Source organism: Rhopilema esculentum, chromosome 2, assembly GCF_057945365.1.
Source record: "Rhopilema esculentum isolate cy_ngs chromosome 2, ASM5794536v1, whole genome shotgun sequence".
Classification (NCBI taxonomy): domain Eukaryota; kingdom Metazoa; phylum Cnidaria; class Scyphozoa; order Rhizostomeae; family Rhizostomatidae; genus Rhopilema; species Rhopilema esculentum.
Window position 1 is genome coordinate 2,558,363 of NC_142816.1, and position 20,953 is coordinate 2,579,315.

At 35.5% G+C, this 20,953-nt stretch overlaps 1 protein-coding gene across 1 annotated transcript; it reads left to right on the plus strand.

Moving 5' to 3' along the window:
• Nucleotides 1-2,464: 2,464 nt before the first annotated feature.
• Nucleotides 2,465-18,486, plus strand: LOC135695303 (tetratricopeptide repeat protein 17). Its single transcript, XM_065214359.2, has 7 exons — nucleotides 2,465-2,782; nucleotides 3,524-3,783; nucleotides 4,329-4,560; nucleotides 6,816-6,925; nucleotides 7,472-7,619; nucleotides 9,966-10,105; nucleotides 12,345-18,486. The coding sequence occupies exons 1-7, from the start codon at nucleotides 2,651-2,653 to the stop codon at nucleotides 12,514-12,516; spliced, it is 1,194 nt and encodes a 397-aa protein (XP_065070431.1). The 5' UTR covers nucleotides 2,465-2,650; the 3' UTR covers nucleotides 12,517-18,486.
• The last annotated feature ends 2,467 nt before the right edge of the window (nucleotides 18,487-20,953 follow it).

The window sequence follows — 20,953 nt, forward strand, 5'->3', positions numbered from 1 at the left end:
AACAAAAAATATTAATATGTATGATTGTTCTAAACCGTTGCAAATTCGGGACATTTTGATTACAACCTTTCGATTTCCCCAATAGATATAAAGTATACTTTCTTTTCTACTTTCCTTCCTTGGCATGATAAAGCCCATTGGTACAAATACCCCATTTGACAGTGACGGAAATTATGAGTGTTCGGGGGGGCTCGGGCCCCCCTCCCCCAATCAGCGATGTCGTCGGAAAATTCGAGCTTTTGTTGGATAATTGACAACGGTTTAACGTGTAAAAATTACTCCAAGAAATCGCTTTGAAAAATAATTCTAAGCTAATCTTAGGGGCGTAAATGCCAAATTTTATTCTGATCTGCATTTTCCCTTTTTACCCCAGTGTCATCTGTAGCCTCTCTGTTCCCTTTTTGCAAAACTTGAACATAGCATAGCAGATAAAAAACAGCCAGTACTAAATGGCTATTCAAACAAACAATCAAACAAACAATATAAACAATATAAGTCATATCTGCTTGTGAATTGTAAATTTAATTTCAATTCCGTAAAGATTAGTCGAAATTTCCATCAGATTCTTACAAATAAAAGTTATTTTCAAACGTATTTCCAACTGACGAAAACAAGATAAAACGCATAAAATGAACGTACGATTTGTCAAAAGTGTAATCGGTCGACCTCTTGTACCATCAGCTGTCTTTAGATGAGATATCGATCTTGATATAAAAAATCATAAATGGACTGTTTTTCTTGCTACTTAATTATGGCATTGTCATGTCAGCAAAGATTTCTAAAGGGTCCCGTCAAAAAATCATTTTTTTCTATCAAAATGTGCAGTTTCTTCAAAATTAAACATGATCCAAGATTTTATCTTGTCGGGAAATCGAAAGCCTGGGTCTCCCCAAAAGAAAGCCTGAATTTCCGCCACTGCCATTTCGATCGTGTTGGCCCGTATTTAATCATCGGATTTAATTATCCCGTGTTTAATCATCGGAACTGAAACACTATGGTATTAGAGGAATAGCTTTATCGTGGTTTGAATCTTACTTAACTGAACGAAAGCAAGTAGTCATTGCAAATAATGAAACTTCGTCTGAAAAACAAATAAGATGTGGTGTTCCACAAGGAAGTGTACTTGGACCCCTATTATTTCTGCTTTACATTAATGATATATAAAACTCTTCAAAAGAACTAGACTTCCGTCTATTTGATGATGACACCAGTATTTTGTTCGCTGATAAAGACCTTGATCTTATTGAAAGACTTGTAAACTCTCAACTTGCAAAAGTATCTGAGTGGTTATTAGCCAACAAGCTATCATTAAACGTTTCTAAATCTGACTTTCTTATTATTAGTCCTAAAAGAGTAGTAAAACCAATAAATCTCAGTATAAATAATGAAAAACTTAAACAAGAAAATTATACAAAATATCTTGGAATTATAATAGATGAAAAGTTAAATTGGAAACAACATATAAAGGAAGTGAACATTAAAATATCTAAAGGTATTGGGATTCTTTATAAACTAAGACATTTTGTCCCCAAAACACTTTAAGAATGCTATATAACTCTTTTATTCAATCTCATGCACTCTATGGTATACTGAATTGGGGATGTGCAAGAAAATCGATCTTAGAACCCCTGAAACGCAACTTACGAAAAGCTATTAGAGTAACTGACTTTGCTCCATTTACTGCTCACAGTGACCCCATTTTTAAACGCTTAAGGCTACTGAACTTTGACAAACTATACAAACTTGAGACAGCAAAATTTATGTTCCAAATTAATAAAGACAGCAGTTACACTACTCTTGGACATGAATGTCTAAAAACAAAAAAACTTCATCGTTACAATACAAGACAGTCTTCAGGCCTTGGTTTTTCCCTACAAGCAATATTAACCAACTCTAAAAGAAATTTTTTTACATTTGACGGTATTAAGCTCTGGAACTCTTTGCCACTAGATCTGAAGGAAGCTAACAACAAAATATCTTTCAAAAATAAAATAAAACACTACCTTTTAGAAAGTCCGACCTAATCAAATATGATGAAAATACCAGCACATACCATTAACCTAATTTTCTCATTTTTTATCTTTAATATAGTTTTTTTTCTTTATTCATTTCCCTTGCTTTTTTCTAGTGTCACTTACATTTCTATTATCTCATTCTTACTGCTATGCAAACCAAAATGAATTGTAAACTTGTCGTCAAATCACATGGCTTTGCTAGCTCTATCTTGAGTTTTTTTCCTGTGTCCGTCAGCTGATTTATTCTTATATAGGGTTGTTTTCTCTTTCTTTAATGTTCTTATTGTAATTTTGGATTTAATAATTGAATTTTAAACAACTTACCTAAATGACGTAATATGTAATTAATTGATTTGCTGAAAAAAATGTTTTGAGTTTGAGTTTGATTCATAACCTTTTTTATCGATGCCCTCGGTGCCCTTGTGATCCGCATGCTCAAACGAGGCAAATTGCAAATGGGTTGCTTGTTGACGCAATTTTCACTTTGTACCAAAAGGTGGTTTGCCGCGTGTATGCAATGAGGACCATTACAATTTGGAAAGAGAACAAACATTATTTTCACTACAGATGACATTTTTCTCTTGAAGGGAATCCGTCAATTAGATATCTTAGGCATGTAGTGTGGTGAAATCGCAATGATGCCGTTCGGAGAGGCACAACGCCATGCTTTAGGTTTAGGCCTTTTGGCTTGCCTTGCTTTGATTTCTCCACTGTGTTCTTCCGTAACACACTGGTTCGTTGATAACGATGGAAAGATCAAACAGCAGGTAAGAAAACTTTTGTGCAAGAGAACTAATATTTCCGTCAAGTATTCGTAGAAATTTTATGTTTGCAGTTAAAACTTCATTTCCAAAAGACTATTTCTTCCAAATTTTGTTTTTTGTTGCAGGATTTAAGTATTGATTGGAATCAGAATTTAAAAACCCATTCAATGTTATAATAAGGGTTTGTTTTGTCACAATTGGATTGAAAACTAATTATTGGCTCACAATAATTTTATTCAGCAGAATTGTTTGATTTAGATTCAGACTTGATTTTAACTAAACGTATAAATAAAACTAAAAAACAGGTGAAATTTAAATGTTATGTTTTTCAACATTCATCAAAGTTGGTGAAAGTTATTCAGATTATGAATAGTAAATTAGAATAATTCTAGTGTATATATTTGTAAGTGTATTATATTTTAATGTATACAAATTTGTATTATTTTTTTGTTATTATTGAAAAGATCATGTTTGTAAACTTTGTATATGATTATATGATGTATTGAAAGAGCTGTTAAATAACTTGAAAACAAAACTAAAAGGATGACAAAAAGTTTGTGTCACATGTGCAATTGTCCTAGTTCCGTACAACTCAGTTTAGTTAAGTTCAATTCAGTCGCAAAAATTTTTGAGCTTCAGGAAATCTTTTCATTCAGAATTATTGATTCACATTTGGACAAACACCTGAAATAATTTGGTAAAAAAAATCGAATATATATAAGTGTTTTGCAATTTGTTTTTTAGGTAGAATCAATTTATAATCTTAAAAGCCCTGGAGATTTAATAACATTCATGGAGCAGGAATCCAAGATGAAAAAGCTTTCAATTTTGCAAACCGAATTGTTATCAAAAAGAGATGTCTTGCAACCATCAGAACTGGAAAAAGTTGACATTGAAAGCCAGATGTTTAGATCTGATCCTGATTGTGTCATTAGTAAAAAAAGATTAACAGAATTCGACCTTTATCTAGGTTCTGTCATGCATTTTCATAATAAGCGAATTGAGTAAGTTGATGTTTTTTATGCTTTTAATTGCTAAAAAAATTGATATAACTGAGTATCTCTTTCTGTAGCAAGGATGTCCCAATAGATGAAAATTTTAAATTTGATGAACCAAGGATAGGATTTGTTTCTTAAGAATATGATATTCTGTAGGACATGAGTATCTCCCTCTGACTGAAAGCTGGAAGCAGGAGAATGATTAGTCTTATCAAGTTGGTTGCGCATTTTAGTCTTGCATGTTTTCATATGTTTCCCCTCTGTATCAGGGTATACTCCATATTGTTAGGTCAGAGTATGCCTGGTGTGGAACCACAAAACTTCAGCATGCTTCCATAAGCTACCTTTTCTTAGCATTTGGTGATTAAAATGCCTTGAAAGGTGTCTGAAATAGAGCTTTGAAGTGCACCCTGACCTTTGCAAGGATTTTTGCCATCTTCTTTAAAAACCTGCAACTTTCTGACATAACACTAGTGAATTATTCAACATACCATGGTTTGCAAATTTATTTTAGAATAAGATTAACCAAGTCATTATATTCTTCATCTTAGTGTGGCAGAGCATGTAAAGCCATATGAAAGCACAACAGCGGACTATAGAAAGCCACATTGCACAACAGATCTGCCCTTCAGTATGAGCTCATATGATCACCTAAAAGGCGTTGCTTTGAGAAACTCTATTGAAAATTCAACAGAGCATGGTCTAATTAATATTTTGTCAGTTGCATTGCCAGTGCAAACGGTAGAAGAATTTGGAGATGTAGTTAGCAATGCTTTGGAAAAAGTATGTTTTATGCCTATTTGTAGAAATGGGAAGTTTAGTTTGTCAATAAAAAAATGTTTAATATTTTGATTCTCTGATTTAATTAAAATGTTTATGCAGCGAAATTTACCATTCCAATATTTGAAAAGAAATCTATAGAATCCTCCGCCCTTGTTCTTATACAAAAAACAGAATTCCCACAAGTTAAATGGTTCTTTTTTTATTGTGTGTCAAAGTATGCATATTTTACAGTTGCGTTACGACATTTTATTTCCTGCTATGACGTCACAGTGATGAGTCGAGGCAAAACCATTTACTCAGGCCTATTAAATCACATACTAGGTCGAATGGTGCAAATTGTGATACTAGCATGAAACTTTGCAATGATAAGCAGTTTGATACTTTGAAAAAGATAGGATAGGGACCCAAACTGAAAAATTGCCCCCTTCAGCTATTTTTAGCTGGGGTACTTTGCCCCAAGACTCTAGCGGCGATATTACAATATCTCTGCTGTAAGTAAGTACAATAACATGAAATTTTGTAACAAGTGACAATCATATACGCTTAAAATAAAGATAAAGACCCCAACTTGAATTTGCCCCCTTTTCTATTTTTAGACTGGGGTACTTTGCCCTAGACCTTTATTGACGGAATTATCGTATCTCAGTCTCACTTTGGTAGAATAGCATGAAACTTTACAAAAAGGGGCAATTTGATACGCTTGAAATGATAGGATATGGAACCCTACTGGAAATTGCCCCCTTGTTCTATTTTTAGACAAGGGTACTTTGTCCTAGACCTTTATTGACGGTATTATCGTATCTCAGTCTCACTTTAGTAGAATAGCATGAAACTTTGCAATAAGGGGCAGTTTGATATGCTTAAAAAGATAGGATATGGACCCTGACTGAAAATTGCTCCCCTTGTTCTATTTTTAGAGTTCAAGATATGAATAGGAACTATATCACATCTTTGTCAGCGTATCAAACTGCCTTTATATTGAGAATTTTCCTTCTCTGTTCATGGCCAATGGTTCAGTCTAAAAATAGAACTTAGGGGCAAGATATGATTTGGCTTCATATCCAATCTTTTTCTGCATGTCAAACTGCCTTTATATCGAGAATTCCAAGTTTGTATGACCTTGCGTTCTCCGTTTGTGGCCAGGGGTCTGGACCAGAGTATCCCAGTCTAAAAATAGAATTTAGGGGCATCATATGAATTGGGTTTATTTTACATCTTTTTCGGCTCGTTTAACTGCCTTTATATTGTGAATTTCAACTTTCTATGAACTAGGATTCTCTGTGTATGGCCAATTGTACAATTAGGAGCTGGACCAGAGTACCCCAGTCTAAAAATAGAATTTAGGGGCAAGTTATGAATCGGGTCTATATCACATCTTTTTTGTCTAGTTAAACTGTCTTTTTATTGTGATTTTCAACTTCTATGGCCTGGCGTTCCTTGTTTATGACCAAAGGTACAATTAGGGGTCTGGACCGGAGTACCCCAGTCTAAAAATAGATCTTATGGGCAAGATATGATTTGTCTCTATATCACATATTTTTTAGCGTATCAAACTTGGTGTTTTCTGAAATTTTGGTGCTTCTATCACAATTTGCACAATTCTTCTTCATATCTCCCTCACTAGAACCTATTGTGTACAACCGCAGTTTCCTTATTGCTGTCGACCCAAATCATATTTTTGCAAATTATATGTATATTTGTTATTTGAAGTATGGCAAGTCATATTAAGTTTGAGTTTTTATTTGACAACATGAAGGTTTAAAATGCAACGTCTTACCATAAGCTATTATTTTTTTAAAAGTCTTTCAAAAGCAATTTATTATGTTCTAAGCAGGGACAAACAGTTGGTAAGATATTGGGGGCAAACCTATTGTTTTGATAAGATGATGTCACATTTCCCCATTGTTTTAGAGCAAAAGGCCATTGTCTTCCAAAATATTTGGGGGATGACTGCCCCCCTCAACCCCTCACTATAGCAGGGATTAGACTTCCTCTTAAACCCTTGTTACTTCAGTAGTCAACAAATTGGTTCGAGAGTGCACACAGAAAGCGAGCGACTCGTGTCGAGGTTAATCACTGACAGATAATTAAAAAAACTGTTATATTCAAATGAAAGCGAGGTTGGCGTAATAATTAAGTATGTTAATAAATAACATATACTCCTACTACATCACCCCACCCCCTTCCCCAAGGTGTCTGCCACTGGTTCTAAGTACTTTTGTTTTAGCTAACCATTGTTTTTTTTTCTTCAACAGAATAAAACATCATGGATTTTGCTAAATCTTGCAGGACTTTATTGGCGAGTTACTGGACCAACTGTCAATGCTGTTGAGTGCTTAAGAAGAGCATTGCATTACTCGCCAAGGTATCAGACAATTATTCTTGGGGGTGGTAATAGAGGTTTTTCTTCCTTTTTAAGTAAATAGTTTAAAAAATATTCTCATTGTCTGTTGGTCAAATTGAAAATTTCTTTAAAATACAAGTATTATTTTTTAGTTGTTATTTTCTAAGTTTTAACATACACTTTCTTCTATAGCTGTTCCTTGCAATGTAAATGCTTTTAGTGCCAGTTCTTTTGAAAATGCTGTAATCTATCCTTTGGCAGAATTATAAACTATGCTCAATGTAATATGATGATTGTTTAGGCAAATATGGAATATTGAAATCTAATTTTTTAAACAAAAAAATTCAAATATTCTGAAGGAAACTTATTTATAGAGCACTATAGTATGAAAACATGTACATGCTAAGTCAGAATGATGTGGAAAATGATTTCATAGTCTTTTAACAGTGGTTGGTAGTTGGCCTCACAAACATCATATTATGCACTTTGTTTTCAAATGCTTTGCGGTAGCCACGCAACAGCCTTAACAATACATTCATGTTTGCTTCATAATGTATTTGTTTGTAGGGAGCACAAAGATATAGCACTTGTGAGTATGGCCAATGTTTTGCATAGAGCAAAACAGTCACTGGATGCTGCAATCTTGATGCATGCTGCCTTGGAGACTAGCTCTGAGCTCGATGTGGCATATTTCGCTCTTGGGGATATATATGCTGTAAGTTTGTACTTTAATAGCTAATACCTATCACATGCCAGGCTTTGAACTTCAAACTAGGTTGGGGATTCAAAGCTGAAAAATTTTTAACTCAGTTTATTGTGTATTTATTCTTGGTGAAAACGTTGGGGCCATGGTCCTCTACTCTCTAGTTTGATGCTGCCCCTACCAACTTTAAATCCATATTAAAGTACATTTGCCTTTATCAGATGTAAGCATGTCTTGTACCAGATCCTCCATTGTTTAAAGACAAATTGGTTATGGGGGCTGGTTTCAAGTTTTAAGTACTATGATTCTCCAAGGTTTACGTAGCTTTTTGAGTACGTTTGATGAACTTTTTCAAGACAGGTCAAATAGTAACCAATTCAGTTTTTCACATATTTATTTTTTACAAGATTATATTTTGGACTTCTCTCCAGCAATTGTGTTGTTTGAAGCTCAGTTTGTTAATTTGTCTTTGATATCGTACAACCCTGGATCCACAACTGGATATATATTTTTCATTGTGTACTTTTGGACTGTTATTCTGACGTTTTATGCTCAGAGGAGTGTCAAACGAAAAAGCTTTTAGCCGATATTTTGTAAAATTTTTGCTTTTTCAAAATTCGTTTTCAAGTTCTGTACCGCCAAAAACTGTTCATAATCTTTTTTCTATCAAATAGAATGAAAACTACATCTAAAATACAATTCAGGTTGCATCTAGTCCCTTACAAATTTAAACAGACAATCAGACCCACCAATATAAGCAGGCAATCAGACTTACAAATGTTAACAGCCAATCAGACTTACAAATGTAAGCCACTAAGGCAATCAGAGCAGAAGTAAACCAACTGAGTAAACGTAAAGTAATGTTGTTCGTTTACTTTTGATCTGATGAAGCCCCGTATGCCAGGGCGAAATATTAGCCATAACTGATTTATGTGTGTTTGTTGTTGTTCATTCTCGTCACGTTTAAGTGTTACTTTGAATATGGGATTTCTTATAGCAAGCAAACTCTGTCTAATGTTGAATTCTATTGTTTTCTGCTCCTTGAAGTTTTAAGGAAGCCCTGTCTGTAGATACTCCCATATTGCAAACTTTAAGCAAGATTTTTGATTTCTTCAGTTCAGTTTCATCAAATTACCATTGAATTGAGTTAAGAACACTTTGCTTAACTTCTTAGTATTGTTTATCCATATGAAAAGGCATGTGTTTGGCGAAGAGCATTGAAAAACGTAGTTTTGCCGCAAGTTCACTTTAGCCATTAGCATAGAAGAGATAGCTGGCCCATTATGTACCTCGGCTGGTTTTTTTCTGCGTCTTTCTGCTCAAGAAATTATCACTGGTCGATTGTGTCGACTCACGACTGTATTAAGGGTGTGCTTTTCACCATTCAATGTAGTTTGTTATACTAAAGGGACTTCCAGATTTTCAAAATTTATTCATGTCGAATTTCGCTGTTCAAGTCCCACTTGCCTACGAAGTGGGTGCGCCTTGCATTATTTGCCGACAAGATTGAAAAATTGGCGACGAAGCATCAAACTCCTCGTTTTTGTAACGGAATTTATAACCTCTTTCACGTCCCACGGTAGCGACGACCCTGTTTTTAAGTTCAGTTATTTGCCTTGCAGAGACAGATACCAGATACTGTGAGTAAGGTCTGGGCTTCTTTATGTCAATCTTTGTCTTCAGTAGTCTGGTTCTAATAAGATTTCAAATATTGATTATCCTCCAGACAAAATTTTTTTACAAAGTATTTCCTCAAGATTTACTTGGATAAATGTTCAGTTTGTCAGGTCAGCCAGCTCTAATTGTCTGAAGGGCAAATCGTATTTAATTTTGAAAAGAAATAGAATTCCTATACTTTACACCGGTTTTGCGACGCCTTGCGACGACACCGGTTTGATGTAAAATCAGCGAAAAATCTATCGCAGGGTCCGTATTTTTTCTTAGAAAGGTTGTTTCTATGAAAGAATATTGTAATTTTTTTGTTAGATCGATTGTACCGTGAAAAGATCGTTATCATATCGGTCAGCCGTATGCTCTTTAAGCTCGGACTTTTTAGTACCTACGCTATCCCAAGTTTTTTCCTTGTTTCTAAAATAATTGCTCAAAAAAATTGTTGCACTAGCAGGCGGTAAGGCAATCTTTCGCAAGACGATGGAACACCGAATCTTTTTTTTGGTATCTTTTTTGATACTTTGTTTCCTAATTCGATCATACTTTTAAAAGATGAAGACTTCAGCAATACTGCTTTGGATTGCTACTGCATCGACATTTGTCTTGGACTTCTTTAGTTCACTTGCATGTTTAATTATATTTATCTAATATTATAAATCTAAACAGTTTATCCTTTTTCTGATATAGAGCCTAGGACAGTTTGATTTGGCGGAGTTATGTTATCAGTATGTGGAGGAGCTTCATCCTGGATTCGAGGCTGCCAAGCAGCGTAAACATGCTGCATTGTGTGAGATAAAACTGGACCGACAGCTGGAGAAACAACACGAGTAAGTCACTCAGTACATTCTGTGCACTTGAAAAGGCCGTTTTTTATTATTCTGTTTGGCAATCACTCATCTAAACGATGCTTCCTATAATATAACCAAACAACCTAAGCTTCTTCTATGCCAAAGATTTTTATTAGCTGCACCTGTGAATCTTGCATTTTTCAAAAATACAGTTACGCAAACACAGTTGCCTGATGATCGCACGAAGAGTGAAACACGGAGTTGCAACTCAAAACCGTCCTGTTCTTTACGCCAAAGCATTATTTAGAAATGCATGTAGACTCATTTTTTTATAAGAAACTGGCTATAAGAAACGAGTACTGGACAGTCAGAAAAAATTAAGAAACTTCAATACTCGAAGCAAAAAAATTTAGAAACTATTAAATCGTGATAAAACTGAGAACAACGAAATTTTGTAAAATTCAAGAACAAGATTGCTCTGTTGGCGTAGAACTTGAGGCACAAGGGATAAAAATACACTTCCCACATCTAAATACAGCATCGGAACGGAAGCAAATCTCTTGACTTGATAAAAAGGTCACGAACATTTCATAACATCATTCATGTTAAGAAGCTCTTAAGAAACAATGAGTATTGAAATTTCCAGAACATTAAGAAACTGGAGTAATCAACATCGAACTTTGTTTCTTATAAAGAAAATGAGTGTATACGCATAAGCGTCCGATTTTTATGCTCTCTATAAGTTTCTTCCCTCAATGCATTGGCACACTAAATATCAGTCTTCACCAACGTAACAAACCTTGCATAATGATATTTCATCTTCATTTTTCAACGGTTACTGTTTTTGGCTGATCGAAGAAGAGAAAGCTTGGTTATGGAGAAAATTAGCTTGTCATTTAAACTTAGGAAGAAAATTGCGGTCACACTGAAGCTCGTTATATTTTGAAACGTTTTCTGTCTTATATCAAAGATTTGGGTATTGGTTGCGCAACTAAGATTGTTACAGTTTAACAGCTTTTCAAAGGAAGGAAATTGTAATTTCATGATCGAGTAAAGTCTAAATGACGTTATGTAGAATTTTGTCTAGGAAGTCCTGAAATCAGTTGAAGGCCTCAACATGGCAGACAAATTTAGTTTACCCGCCATTTTCACCTTTAATTTAGATTTCGTCAAGCATTAACCTACAAGTCTGGCACAAGCGTTAACGTCACAAGCACAAACCCTTGGCCTATAAAATTACTGTAATTCGGTCTTGATTCTATTATGAACGAAGCCAGAATAACAGTTATCCTTAGACAAACCTGTGGTCTTTCAATCATCATATATCAGCCAATTTGTTACAGATTTAACTCAGTTCAAATAGTCTAAACAAAGGAATGTATGACGCCATCTGTCTTTCGCTACTAATGCCGATTATGTCAATCTATTGTCCTGTATATGGGCTTCGTGAGTTTGGTTGAATTCCTGGTCAGACCATTACGCGGAACATTGGCAGGGTTTAAACAAGTGTATAGTTCCTTAAAAAAATGAATGCAAAGGGTTCGTTTGGATGCGCGACAGGTTTAGGTACAATGCATATGAAACCGGTGTAAACGTGTAAAGTGGCACTTTTCCGAAGCTTATTTTGAATTACCGTGTCACATATCTTTCATTTTGATCAGCTTTCATTTTCATACTGAGATATCTGTTTCAGTGTTCCAAACAATTTTAAAAACCTAGCTACGAGGATTTTTTTTGATAACTCCCTCTGCTTTAAAAAAAATGCCGCTTGGGCGGATTTCAAAGACCCGTTCATATCAGGAAAAGATAACTCGAAAACCTGTTTTGGTGGCAGCGAAAAGTGTGTGTCGTATCTGATAAACAATATCAAGATTGAAACAGAGTGTTTGGTTTCGATTAACTGCACTGCAAATATGATTGAATCATTTTACGCGCTTCTGCTTGCTACGCCTATGATAACATTGTCCAAAACATGATATTTTCGCAGGTTTTGTTGGCCTTTGATGAAGTGACCTTGTGTATTAAGATAAAACGTATACCAAATGAACACGTTGCTGCTAATATTCAACAGGCACATTTCTTATGCAAGCATTTATCGCCTGTTTTCGTGGTTTTTCATATTTTATTCACGAAGTTTTGGTTGCGCTAATCTTCTTTTCCTGCAGTTTCTTTATCTCTATAGAAAATAAGATTACTGTATGCTTGCCACCAGGAATTTCTTTGTATAATGAAACAAAGTAAAATTTTAGTCAAAATCCATTGCCGAAATTTATTTTAGATTTTTGCAAAAAACATTGGACGATCTCGAAGATTTTCGTCATAAGCATCAAATTTTAGAAGAGCAACAAAAGGAATTGTTTAGCCACAAGCAACAAAATTCAAGGACGAATGTTAACTTACAAGATGATGTGCAGCTGAAGATTTTAGAAGAAGAAAAAGACAGGAATTGACATACCTCTACCAACAAAACCACAAAAAACTTTGACAAAATCGTTTTTCAGATATTAAAGCCTCGGTACCCACGACTCTCTGGCGATAAGTACGCATGTGATCATGGTTTGGGTACAGTCAAACTAGCATAAATCGGATCTCCTCGGACCAGACAAAATAGTCTGTCTGGTGCCTGACGTAGGTGAAGTCACATTTTCTTCGATCCTCATGTGGGTATAAATTTTCTGCTTGCCTTTGGAAATTATGCGACGTTTATAATCTGTGGTATTTCGGACGAAAAATACTTATTTGGGAGTCCGAATTACAAGTATAAAAACAAAACAAAACTAAGCATCGCAGATTTGAAACCGGAATTGGAAGTTGCAACCCGGTAGCAAGCACCACAGAGTAAAAAACTGAATGCCGTCTACTGAAGTAAGAAAAGAATAAATGAAGCATCACTTCAACAATGTAATATTTGCAAGAATGCCTCTTTAGTATCTAAAAGTATGTTTCTCAAGAGGACCATTGAGATTAAAATAAATAACAATAACTTTGCGAAGATCCGACTTATGTGTTGCTATTTTCTTAGGAGACATAAAAAAAGATCTGACGTGCGCCAATGTCAGACTGAAAACGTCCGACGATGAAAATTGGTAGCATTTATTCCAATAAACTCGGAGCATGCATTTTTATCCAAGTCATAAGATCTCAATTTAATGCGATTCCGTCTCACGTGAGTTTGACCATAGTCTCATTTTCAGACTGAAATCAAACGTTAATCGACTGATATGCTCCGCCAAAGTTTGCATACAATTTTATTTCTAACAAAAGTTGTGTTTTACAAGCTAAGTTACACGAGACGATTTGAAAATTTTGTGTTCCATTGAATTTTTCGTTTATATCGCAATTTATTGTCATGGTATGGTCTTGGGATGATTTCTTAACATAAAGAGCAGTTTTATATACACAGGCCAGTAGAGAATATCGATAAATCGTTGAGCAATATTTTTATTGATATCTTTTGCCAACTAGTTTTAGAACAATTTTTGGGACTGTCCAATTTTATATATTTTTATCCAATTTGAAATCGCATTTCGTAATACCGGTTGGATTAGTTGAAACGTAATGTCCAGGATTATTCGTGGTATCGTGGTATTCTTTTTTGCAAACATCAAGGTGAATTATCCCACAGCTCCTTAAAATTAATTTTGAAAGATTCACTTATTTTGAATAGATTAATTTTGTGTTGAAAAGCCTTAACTATTTAGAGTACGAAGCTAGAACTATTAGTTTTAAATTATTTTCTACCAAAGGTCGTATTTTAAGTTTTCTATTTCGTATTTTGCGTAGCTATCCACTTATGTACATCAGTTGTCAAAACTCGAGTGTTTTGATAAAAATATCTATTTAGATCTTAAAATGTTAGAGTATTTTTCCTTCACTGCCGTAAATGGCTGTCTATTTTCTGCGAGACCAACTGTGCATGGGCAAGGGTCACTCTGCCAACGTCATTTTCTATCGCCTAAAATTGCTTGATCTACAAGAATACTATTGGGTCGTGGTATATTTGAATTGATAAATGTATTGAAATTTCGCTGCGGCTATAATTGATTCAAATATGCAGATTGACAGCTCTTGGTGTCCATAAAGAAGGGAAGTCTGGCTAGTGAGGTAGAGGTTATAGGGAACTGGGAGCTCAAACATTGAAAGGTTCCTATGTATATATTTATGTCTTTCGTTTTGTACATATCGTTTCTAGCCTGTGAGCTGTATGAGGCCTGGTGATGAGACGAATCAGGTCCGTATTGGCTGTTTCGATAGACATGCTTAATGACCATTAACGCTCTTTAACCTGATAACTGAAATATAGCCCATGGGCTAACGACATTTCGACAAAAAGGTTTTAAACAGGATTCATGCATAAATTTTATGATATCCTAGTTGATCCTGTAACATGAAGACAATAATCAGCGAATCCTTTTTTAAAAATCTCCTTTATATTTGGCCTGTTTATTTCAAATCTGATTAAACTCAGATTGAAATCATATAAGCTGTTTAGGTCTCATTTGCCAACAATACCTTTGCTATAGAGAAAGTAAATCCTGCTCAACATCCAACGTTTTCACGCCCACGAGTTTCATACTCTTACAAAATATCATAACAAAACTAGACAAGGTTTTATTGCTCATCCAGAAACAGCCATATATCACTGTCAATATCCATAAATGATAGCATTACATACAGCAATGAAGAAGCCAAATGTTTTTTGCGTTTCTCGAAAGTTAGAATTCTCAAAAGATCGCCTAACTAGGAATAAGCGTCTTTTGAATTATCAGAATTGGACTGTGTGTGCCCATGGTTTTGGAATATGATTATGATAAACAAATTATGGAAAACCATTGCACCCAAGCGACGTTATTATCAGGTGTTTTATACGGACGAGTTCCTTCACCTGCTTTATCGAATTTCGTTTATAAAAATTTAAATGAAATTTAAGGACGCACACTTCCCTTAGGGCCTCTTACTGCCATATTCTAGCGCCTGGCTAGGGGCATAACTTTCTGAAACCACAGTGTGTAGGACAATGCCTTGCTTTATTTGAGGGATTAAGGTACTAGGTAACTTATACATGTCTCGAGCTTTACCCCCAGGACCCGAAGTTGCCATCGATGTCCCTACCCCTACCTCAGCGGTCATATTATTACAAGTGATCTAGCGAGCCCCAGTCCAGTGTATACTCTTTTTTTATAAAAACCAGATAATTTTTTTACCGAGACTTAATGTTCATAGAGTTTGGGAAATCTTGGCATTGTTTTGATTTCAACATTGATTTTTCTGCAACTACATACTATCAATTCTTTCTAAGACCACTAAATAATCGTTTTGCAAAAACTTTTAGTACCTCAGTTGATTTGCTGATACAGTCTGTTTCGTTAACATGAGGGAAAATTTTCAAAATTATATACTTCTTTTTTAATGCTCTTATTTTTGGCCAGTCGAGTCTGGGTGCTATTATAAAGTGTGCGCTTATAAAAAAGGACGGTTTTGAAGAGATTGCACCACAGGGCCTTTTTGAACATGCTAACTAAGGAGGAAACTATTGTCTTTAACAATAGGAATTGTCCTCCTCATTATATAAACAAAGGTTTGCCCCCACTGATAATTTCCCTTCGATATGGTTTCGTTGCATCAGGGTAATTGACTGAAGGCATTTAAAGACACGACAAAGGGTCGTTTTCAAGCGTTTAGCTCCAGTCAAACGAACTGAACATTTCACTGAGCAACACTCAACATTTGCAAACTTGCTCAGCGTGCTGCTCAGTACAGGGTGTTCAAACGAACTGAACATTGCACCGAACAATTGGATGAACAAAGAATGATTAATGCGAGTGCCTATGCATTGAGAAATGAAACTTTCACACAAAACTATTGCAAATCAAAAGACCTTCTTAATGTTGTTAAAATGGCGAGCTTTCATGATGCAATTGAACTGTTTTAGTGAGCACAATGTCAACAAAAGCTCTCAATGTTTTCTTGGTGCGAATCTCGAATTCAACGCGCGAGCTAGGCATGCCCGAGTTTAACGAAGTTCAGTTGGGTGGACAAACGAATTAAGCATCGCTCAACAACACACCGAAAAAAAAGGTTTAATGACTCTCTAAACATTTTTGATCGCCGTCAAACATCTCTGAGCAGGACTGAGCAAGGCTGAGCGAGACTGAGTAGGGCTGAAACTGAGCAAGTGGTCAAACGAACTGAACTGTTTACTGAGCAGGCATGTTGATCGTTGCGCAGTGAATTGTTCGTTTGACCGGGGCCTTTCAGTAGAAACATTTGTATATGTAGAATTACCGTGGTCAGAAGACACAACTATGTAGACTATCGCAGAAGTCAGCAGACAAGCACGTTTTCTCATTAAGCCGAGCCTTAGACGAATTAATTGCATCACATGAATTAGGTGTTTAGAACTCGTCCCAAGTATTAGGATTACAAAAAGACCTGGACATGATGAAACACTCTTTCACGTAACATCTAACCATAAAATAATTTTTGGTATTCTGTTTTCTCGATATATCTCAAGAGACGTCAAGGGTTTAAAGGGGCATTGGATAACTGTCTAGAAAAATGACAACAAAAAGCATACTCGGATTTACTTTTCAAGAAATTTGTGGTTCTAAGCCTCTTCTACCACCACGAATTTGTATGCCACACCTTAACGTTCAACAGGATAACGTAATAAAGACGCTGCCTTTTCGACTGAAACAATTTCTGTCGCTCTTCCAGTGTCCATTGTACAACGACAGCCCAATTCTAGCAACCCAGAATTTCTTGTTTTTCTTAAGCTCATGTTTGAGATTATACCAAACCTTCAGATTCGAGCGAAAGTAACTTAACGCCATCCCGTGCATTCTGTCTTTCGGTTTTATTTTCTCAAAATCAATCCCAAATCTTAAAAAACAAATATCATTAATGGATTCGGCATCTCAAAAAACCCTTAAATTCGTAACTAAATATTAACCCGGACTTTTTCTCTTAAGTATTGTACTGAAAGAAAGAAAATGAAATATCGAAATCCGGGTTTCACTGTGCTTTTTAAAGAAGTTTTATACATACTGGATGAAAATTTTAGCAAAAAGAACTAGAACTTGAGGATCAGACCAACTTTTGTAACATGACTTAAATGGTGTCCTCATACTGGTACTGCAGCCTGGAGAATCCATAATTTCCCAGCCATAATTTCCTGTTTCAGGTTTCACAAACCACAGACGATCTCCCTCCGCACTCAAAGAATCAAGCCTTTTGTCACTCTGTTAGCATATAAACCATATTTAATACCTTGTTTCCATTTACATTTACAGCGCTGAGCAAACTTTCGAGTCATTTGTACATCAAAATAATCCATAACGTTAATCTACAGAGCATTGGCGAGAAATTTTCCCATGACTTGTGTTTCCTCCTCCGCATTGACAGATTAATTTCTTAATTCAAACTAAGGTAGGACCAAACCCGGAAAGGTAAAAACTATTTAACCCTCTGCGTGTATAATTAGCTTGATTTCCAGGTGATAAATATTATCCTCTTGCTTTGAAAGGCGCAAATACAAACTAAAAAACTCTGTAACTATCACCTAACAGTTGGTCAAATAACACCTTGTTGTCTAGCTAAACCTGATTAATAAACCAACGTGTTTTGATCATCTTGCTTAGCAATTTTTGAATATTTAAAGCAGATGTTATCCATGAACGCAAAGCTACTGGGAATATGCGGACAAGGAACGGGAACTAAGCCTTTATTTTGTGTTTTCTCAGAACTGGAAATTCTAAATGCATTGTAATATACAGTTCTCGCCAATTTTTCAGAAATTAATCATCTTAATGACATGATTCTAACAGGTAATTTAGTTTTAAGCATTTTAAGCGAGTCCTAAATAAAACATGTACACAATACGAATAGAATTTCAAGTGTCTATGTAATGACAAGATGAACTTGTTATTGAAAGCCTAAACATTTATTCGAAAAATTTGCAGCGAGTCTACGTCTCGGCTGCCTGCAACCAGACACGTGAATTATTCCTAAATCTTCATATTTACATCAGTATAATTTTATAAACTAAACCTCGGCATACAAACGAATGAGAGTCGGAAAGTCTTCTTTTCTTTAATATACGTATGCACCGTAACAAGTTCGTCAGCCCAGCTTACTCTGCGTACGTTTGAGTGCGTCTCATCGCTTGGATTGCCACTTTCGTTTCTGATATTTTCATCCGTTCTGTCGTCATCATCAGAGCTGCAGTTTGTTTCGTCGCTATTCGTGGAAATTCTAGCGTCTTTTTCTTTGATTAATCGTTGTCTTTCCCTGTTACCGTGAAGATCAAAGTCCTTTCCTGCAATTTCATGTTTTCTGTAATTTTCTAAAAACAATTTCCCTCTCACACCAAAGTGGGACGATAGCAAACATTTTGCGTTGTTTGTCTGATGGCACTCCATCGCCATCAAAAAATCAAATCTCTATCTGTAAAAGGTAACGAAACACTTCCAGTTCCGTCTTGAACTCCAAAAACTTGATGTTTGTTTAGAATTATGTCTCGCTTATTGCTGTCGGTTTGAACTCCAGCGGCTGGTTAGTCAACGATAAAATTGTATGTTTGGTCTCAGCTTAAATTTCTTCCTCTTGATAAAGCTGTGTCCACTCAGCAATGCACCATGAACAGAAATAAACCTCGCAATCAAACAAGCAGCTTTTATGATGTGCTGTCTAGAGAGCCTGAGCTTGGTATTTGCTCTGGCTTTCAACTAACTCCACGAATAAAGCCGAGATAAACACAAAACCACGTCTCTTATCTTGGATTAACACGACTACACAGCTTTAAAAATAGCCTGAAATCTTGATTTTATAAACGAGATAGAAGTTCTTTTGAGGCAACAGCTGACCGCCAACAATGCAAAATGCTGCTAAAAATAAAGCTGCAATATCGAATTGTGATTTGCACAAAATGACATTTCTCGAACCCAACACATGAAACAGGAGCCCTGGAAAAGGAGAAAGTGCAAGAAGTTGTGGTTAGGAACAAAAATTCTGTTCGATTCACGGATCTTCTATCAATTTCAAAGTCTCATATCTCCTCTATTGAGTTGAATTCTCTTTAATGTTTTTAAGCTGGGTATATATATTTCCTAGCGTACAGTTTGCGATCTATGTTCTGACGTTTTATAATCTGAAGAGTGTCAGACGAAAAGCTTTAGTTTACTAAATGTTTGCTTTTTTAAAAACCATTTTTGACTATATTTAAATTAACACTATTTATTCTTGACATTGTTGAGCACAAGTACCGCGGAGCGTTGAGAAAAGTGGGGGTCTAAAAAAGTGGGGGAGGGGGGCTAAAACCGTATTAAAAAAGGCTTTTCTACTTTGGTAGTTTGGTAGCAGGTAGTTTGGTACTTAGTATTTGGCATTTTTTGCAAAAAGTGGGGAGGCTAAAGCCCCCCATCCCCCCTGCTCCGCGGTGCCTGTGAGCAATTTAGGTATGTAAACATAATAAACCCACTGTCACCAAAATCTTGAATTGAGTCCCCCCCCCCTCGATCTATCAAGCCTCGTAGCTAGATTGGGGTACTGCCTGATCTAAGAGTATCAATAACATTATGGGGGTATCAAGCCCCACCATACTACAAGAATGGGTTACTGGAGGCAAATGCAATATTGGTGTGCAAGTTTATTTTTTTGGTAATTGAAAAAAAAATTAACTTCTCTTGCTTTTCTTTTTATGCCATTCGCAATATAGATACACTAAGAAAAGACAATAGAGCGACTTCGCCAAAGCTGTATTTAGCAATTAAATCTATTCCAATATCAATTTTGTTTCCTTTTCTTACTTTTTAAACTTTTTCTAAAATATTTGCACATCGATATTCAACATATTTCTAAAAACACCTTAATTATTATAGGTTGAATACCTAAAGATAAATGTTTCCTTATGCAGGAATAAAAAATGATAAAATTTTAAGAGTACTAAATTTTTCTAGGCTCTAAGATTTTATAATGGGGCAGTTTTATCACGCACAAATTACAGTTACAAATACTTTGATTACGTAATAGATAGGAAGTTAAATGTTGTTGTTAATGTAACAAATCCCATGGAATTTACGGGATTCTTTATCGGCGATACACTCCCCCAAAGATTCTCACGAGGTCTTACACCATAGCAATGTATGTGAACTTTTTAAAAAGTGATGGCATCGAGAATATCAACACCATTCATAAATGAAAATCTTCGTAATCCTACAAGGCCACACTCTAGATCAGCTGCATGGCTTGTTGCTGAATCATATCCTCAAAGGAAACCTTCGTTAATACATTAAGCAAAGGTTATTCTCCAAATATACCTCATTCCATTTATAGTTTAAGCAATCAAATGCTAGAAACCATGTCCTCTTTGTTTGAAGCTTTAAAAAGAAACTTCTTTTGTGTGGAGAAAATGGTCTGGTAAGAAGTGGCTGCAAATAGGCCTGGGGCTCTCATTTTTCAAATGGCGATAGAAACTTGAGGTAGTAAACAGACATTACACGAATATCAATCAAATAGCTTTCAGTAGGGGTTTCTTTACTGTAACCAGAAACACCGGAACGACCAAATAGTAAGGGGCAGGCTTAAGGAAAAGGGCATTAGAAATAAATTTCTAAGCTTAAAAAATTATTTCCTGAAATTCTTTAGCTGCTGTCACAAACCTCTGCAATACATTTTGTCAATCTAACTCTGTAGCTAATTAACAATTTTCATTTTTATACAATAATAACAGATTTTCCTAATAGTTTTATCAAATCTCTATATCAGAACGGGTAAAGGATATAGTTACTACCCGAGGCGGCTGGGTTGCCGCGGAGGGAGCAGGAAATTTTCGAATTTTGATGCTTCTAGTTCCTTGGAAAATTCACTTTTCTAAACAAATTTCACTAA